General features: G+C 53.7%; 1 protein-coding gene across 1 annotated transcript; it reads left to right on the forward strand.

Annotated features, from left to right (window-relative positions):
• Positions 1-559: 559 nt before the first annotated feature.
• On the forward strand, positions 560-5,137 carry LOC147109815 (large ribosomal subunit protein bL17m-like). Its single transcript, XM_086002388.1, has 3 exons — positions 560-733; positions 3,583-3,651; positions 4,853-5,137. The coding sequence occupies exons 1-3, from the start codon at positions 560-562 to the stop codon at positions 5,135-5,137; spliced, it is 528 nt and encodes a 175-aa protein (XP_085858514.1).
• The last annotated feature ends 1,089 nt before the right edge of the window (positions 5,138-6,226 follow it).

Below are 6,226 nucleotides of genomic sequence, written 5' to 3' on the forward strand. Positions count from 1 at the left end.
TGTGGGACGGGGTCTGGGGGGTCGGTGATCAGTGTGGGACGGGGTCTGGGGGGGCGATGATCAGTGTGGGATGGGGTCCGGGGGGGTGATCAGTGTGGGACGGGGTCCGGGGCGGGGGCTCAGTGATCAGTGTGGGACGGGGTCCGAGGGGTGATCAGTGTGGGACGGGGTCCGGGGGGTCAGTGATCAGTGTGGGTCGGGGTCCGGGGGGGCGGTGATCAGTGTGGGACGGGGTCCGTTGGGTCGGTGATCAGTGTGGGACGGGGTCTGGGGCGTCAGTGATCAGTGTGGGTCGGGGTCCGGGGGGGCGGTGATCAGTGTGGGACGGGGTCCGGGGGGGGCGGAGATCAGTGTGGGACAGGGTCCGGGGGGGCGTTGATCAGTGTGGGTCGGGGTCCGGGGGGTCGGTGATCAGTGTGGGACGGGGACGGTGATGAATGGCGGACGGGATCAGGGTGTTTCTGGGTCGAGCTGTGACGTGACGCTGGGATTGTGACGGTTGATTTCTCACCTTTGCTCCGGTCTCTGATCCCCCCCAGACTCCCGGCCCCTCGGAAGGATGCATCTCACCACTGCCCTCTGGATCAGTCATGGGCGAGTTTACCGTCGGATGGGGCTGGGACCCCGGTCCCGGATCGATATGCTGCGGAACCCTGTGACAGCGTTGGTGCGACACGAGAGGATTGAAACCACCCTGGCCCGGGCTGATGAGATGAGGTTTTACGCTGAGAAGGTAATCACTTCCTCCCTTCGAACACCCCGTTTATCTTGTTCCTTCCTGCCGTCTGCCCAGGCTGCTGTTACTCTGCTTTCCTCCGAATCAACAACGTGCATTTATATAGCGCCTTTCACGAGCACCGGATGTCCCAAAGCGCTTTTCAGCCAATGAAGTACTTTAGAAGTGTAGTCACTGTTGTAATGTGGGAAACGCGGCAGCCAATTTGTGCACAGCAAGCTCCCACAAACTGCAATGTGACAATGACCAGATAATCTGTTTTATTGATATTGATTGAACGATAAATATTGGCCAGGACACTGGGGATAACTCCACTGTCGGAGGTGCCGCCTTTCGGATGAGACATTAAACCGAAGCCCCGTCTGCGCTCTCAGGTGGACGTAAAAGATCCCGCGGCACTAATTCGAAGAAGAGCAGGGGAGTTCTCCCCGGTGTCCTGGCCAATATTTATCCCTCAACCAACATCACTAGAAAACAGATTATCTGGTCATCATCACATTGCTGTTTGTGGGAGCTTGCTGTGTACAAATTAGCTGCTGCGTTTCCTACATTACAACAGTGGCTACACTTCAAAAGTACTTCATTGGCTGTAAATCACTTTGGGATGTTTGGTGGTCGTGAAAGGCGCTATATAAATGCAAGTCTTTCTTTTAAATGTACTGGATCCAGTTCTGGACACACAGACATAAGGGAGATATTCGACGACGAGGGGCATCACAGAGTAGAGCCACGAGACCGATCCCCGGTGCCAGAGGGACTGAGTTGTGTGGAGAGACTTGGGCGATTCAACCTGGAAAAGAGCCTACCTAAAAACTCCCTCCCAAATAGCACTGTGAGAGTGCCTTCACCACACGGACTGCAGCGGTTCAAGAAGGCAGCTCACCGCCACCTTCTCAAGGGCAACGAGGGATGGGCAATAAATGCTGGCCTTGCCAGCAACACCCACAACCCATGAATGCATTTTTTAAAAAGACCAGATCATTTGTTTTCAGTGATTATTGGTTGAGGGATAAATATTAGCCCAGGACACTTGGAATAACTTCTCCTGCTCTTTTTCCAATAGTGGCCGCAGGGTCTTTTATGTCTACCTGAGAAGGCAGACGAGGCCTCGGTTTAACGACTTATTCGAATGACGGTACCTCCAACAGTGCAGCGCTCCCTCAGTACTGCCCCTCCGACAGTGCAGCGCTCCCTCAGTACTGCCCCTCCGACAGTGCAGCGCTCCCTCAGTACTGCCCCTCCGACAGTGCAGCGCTCCCTCAGTACTGCCCCTCCGACAGTGCAGCGCTCCCTCAGTACTGCCCCTCCGACAGTGCAGCGCTCCCTCAGTACTGCCCCTCCGACAGTGCAGCGCTCCCTCAGTACTGCCCCTCCGACAGTGCAGCGCTCCCTCAGTACTGCCCCTCCAACAGTGCGGCGCTCCCTCATTACTGCGCTGGGAGTGTCAGCCTGGATTATGTACTGAAGTTTCTGGACTGAGACTCGAACCGACCATCTGACTCGGAGGCGAGAGCGAGTGTTACCCACTGAGCCAGAGAGGTGACTTGAGATCCTGGGACTATTTGCACTGGAGCAGAGAAGGCTAAGCGGAGATTTAATAGGGTTTTTTAAAATGATCGAGTTTTGATGGAGTGAATAGGGACAATAAATTTCCTGTGCTCGGGGCGTCAGTGACGTGAGCCCATCAATTTAACGAGTGTTCTGAGAGGGATTAGTAGAAATTTCTGTACACAGAGGTGTTGAAGCACGGAATGCTCCCATAGAATCTCACAGCACAGAAGGAGGCCATTCGGCCCCTCGTGCCTGTGCCGGCTCTTTGAAGAGCTCTCCAATTCGTTCCCACTCCCCCTGCTCTTTCCCCAGAGCCCTGCAAATATCTCCTTTTCAAGTATTTATCCAATTCTCTTTTGAAAGTTATTATTGAATCTGCTTCCACTGCCCTTTCAGGCAGCGTATTCCAGATCTCAACAACTCGCTGCATAAAAAATAATCTCCTCATCTCCCCTCTGGTTCTTTTGCCAATTCTCTTAACTCTGTGTCCTCTGGTTACCGACCCTCCTGCCAGTGGAAACAGTTTCTCCTCATTTACTCGATCAAAACCCCGCATGATTTTGAACGCCGCTCTTTACGAGAATGGTTCCAGGGATGAGGGACTTCAGTTATGTGGAGAGACTGGAGGAGCTGGGATTGTTCTCCTTAGAGCAGAGAAGGTTAAGGGGAAGATTGTGTTCAAAATCATAAATGGTTTTGAGAGTAAATGAGGAGAAACTGTTTCCAGTGGTAGAAGGGTCGGTAACCAGAGGACACAGATTGAAGGTGATTGGTTGAAGAACCAGAGGGGAGGTGAGGAGATTATTTTTTTTACACAGCGAGTTGTTGTGACCTGGAATGTGCTGCCCGAAAGGCCGGTGGAAGCAGATTCAATAATAACTTTCAAAAGGGAATTGGATAAATACTTGAAAAGGAAACATTTTCCGGGCCCTGGGGAAAGAGCAGGGGAGTGAGTCCAAAGAGTCAGCACAGGCACGATGGGCCGAATGGCCTCCTCCTGCGCTGTATCATTCTATCATTCTGTTCAATCTGCCCTAAACCTTCTCTGCTCGAAGAACAATCCCAGCTTCTCCAATCCTCCACGTCACTGAAGCCATGGGGAGGAGGTTGAGGCCGAGACCATGGCCTCTGTGAAAGGGGGAATTTGGGATCAATATTTGTCGATGGAGAGAGTGGGGCAGTGGGATGGGTTTGGGGATTGCTCGCGTACAGAAGGAGGGCAGGCTGGAGGGGCCGCCTGGCCTCTGTGCTGGGAAGGAGCCTGCGGGTTTGACTGATCTGCCCTTGCTTTCCAGCTGGTGGATTACGCCAAGCGAGGGGACACGGACGAGAAAGCCATGAAGATGGCCGACTTCTGGCTGACGGTCAGTATCTCTGGTGCGGGGCTGGGGGCGGGGTGGGGGGGGGCGCGCGGGGTCTTCGGGGTCGGCCTGTGTCGCGAGCGTCACTCCGCCACGTCCGCGATCTCGCCGCGCTGTCCATCGCAAAGAGCCTTGGCTACTTGCATTTCTATAGCGCCTTTCACTACCTCAGGACGTCCCACAGCACCTTACAGCCAATGAAGTACTTTTTTTTTTGAAGTGTAGTCACTGTTGTAATGTAGGAAACCCGGCAGCCAATTTGTGCACAGCAAGCTCCCACATACAAGTGTGATCATCACCAGATGTTGGTTGAGGGATAAATATTGGTCAGAGGACAGCGAGGAGAACTCCCCTGCTCCTCTTCAAAATAGTGGCTGTGGGATCTTTTGCATTCACTTGAGAGGGCAGACGGAGCCTCGTGTTTAACCTCTCATCTGAAAGGTGACACCTCTGACAGTGATTCACGCTGACAGTGCAGCACTCCCTCAGTGCTGCCCCTCCAACAGTGTGGCGCTCCCTCAGTACTGCCCCTCCGACTGTGCGGCGCTCCCTCAGCACTGCCCCTCCGACAGTGCGGTGCTCCCTCAGCACTGCCCCTCTGACAGTGCGGCGCTCCCTCAGCACTGCCCTTCCGACAGTGCGATGCTCCCTCAGCACTGCCTCTCCGACAGTGCGGTGCTCCCTCAGTACTGCCCCTCCGACAGTGCGGCGCTCCCTCAGTACTGCCCTTCCGACAGTGCGATGCTCCCTCAGCACTGCCCCTCTGACAGTGCAGCACTCCCTCAGTACTGCCCCTCCGACAGTGCGATGCTTCCTCAGCACTGCCCCCTGACAGTGCGATGCTTCCTCAGCACTGCCCCTCCGACAGTGCGATGCTCCCTCAGCACTGCCCCTCCGAAAATGCGGCGCTCCCTCAGTACGGCCCCTCCGACAGTGCGGCGCTCCCTCAGTACTGCCCCTCCGACAGTGCGGCGCTCCCTCAGTACTGCCCCTCCGACAGTGCGGCGTTCCCTCAGTACTGCACTGGGAGTGTCGGCTTGGTTTATGGGCTCAAGTCTCTGGAGTGGGGCTCGAACCCATGACCTTCTGACTAGGAGGCGAGAGTGAGCCGTAACTGAGAAGGGAGAGTTCTTATTGGGCCCGGTTGAGGGGAGGGCAGAGTGGAATATTTCTGGGAATAAACTTCTTTTTCTGTTTCTGTCAGGAGAAAGATCTCATCCCGAAGCTCTTCAAGGACCTGGCTCCGCGATTCCAGGACCACCGGGGGAGTTCCGTGCGGATGATGCAGATTCCCACCCGGCAGAACTTGGACCAGGTCAAGATGGTGGTCATCGAGTACCAGTGCAACCCGCTGCCGCCCCTTCTCGCGCGGCGGCAAGGGGCCAACGAGAAGACCCTGCTCAACCAGCTGCTGAAGGGGTACAGGGAGGAGGGGGCTTGGAGCAGGGCCTGGGGCTCAGGCAAGTCCCAGGCTTCGAGTGCAGCCTAGTTGGGAGCTTGACCGGCGGAGAGCAAGGAAGCGACGTGTGATCCATCACCCGCCCCTCCCCCTCCCACCCCCGGGGGACAACCTTCTGCTATTGGCCTGCCTGGGAACAAATCTGGGGGCAGATTCCCGGAGTCCCACTGGAATGACGGCCTCCTGGGAATCGCCGACAGCCTTGGGCCTGAAACTGCGCAGCCTGACATCTTTTCCATCAACATATTATCCATCCAATTACATAGGTTATAAGCATTAATGTTATTAGTACTATACATCCGTTAAGCAGGTCTTTCTCCCAAGCCTTCGCTCGTTCGTAGTAATCGTCTGTCTGCTCGATGGGAATCTGCCCAGGAGGTTTCTGTAACAATTACCACTGAACAGCATACATTACTACTTTATCAAGGTCATGTACATTTCTTCCATTTCCTTCTTTGTTTTCTATGTTTTCTACAGGCGGCACATGCTGCTATTCCCATTCCTATCGCCAAAACCAATTGTACTATAACTAGTATGTGAGACGTAATGCTGTCCCATGGGTGGATGTTGACATTCATCCCCCAATCCCACAGCTTCTTATACCATGGTGTAAGGGGGGGCTTCTTTTAACTGGTTTATGGTAATTCACCTGGCCAGCAGCCTTTGCCTCTGAGCTCTGACCAATTCCAACCTTTTACCTGGTTTACGGTAATTCACCTGGTCAGCAGCCTTTGCTGCTGCACTCTAAACCAATTTACAAACAGCGGTTTCGAATCGCTACCCCTCCTTCAGTTCTGAGTGCAGGAACTTATAATTAATGATTTAAAACGGACAAGTGGTTTGGATGAGAGAAAAATCAAGTTTTATTACCTAAATAAACTACAATCAAAAGAATAAACGATACCACACAAACACAGTAATTACAGTAAAACTATATAACAGGGGGTTGCAGACGGCGAAAACGAGGGATACAATGGCTACAATGTTATTTAAACAATCTTAGCAATTCCCTTAAATCACCACCCCAAACTCCTGCTAGGTTGCCTTGTTGAGGAGTCAGAACACCCTGCTCACCTGTGGTCCAGCAAAGTAAAAAGAGTGATAGCTTCTCAGCAGCTA

This window comes from Somniosus microcephalus, chromosome 12 (genome assembly GCF_052327205.1).
Source record: "Somniosus microcephalus isolate GS21.2 chromosome 12, FLI_Smic_1.0, whole genome shotgun sequence".
Taxonomy (NCBI): domain Eukaryota; kingdom Metazoa; phylum Chordata; class Chondrichthyes; order Squaliformes; family Somniosidae; genus Somniosus; species Somniosus microcephalus.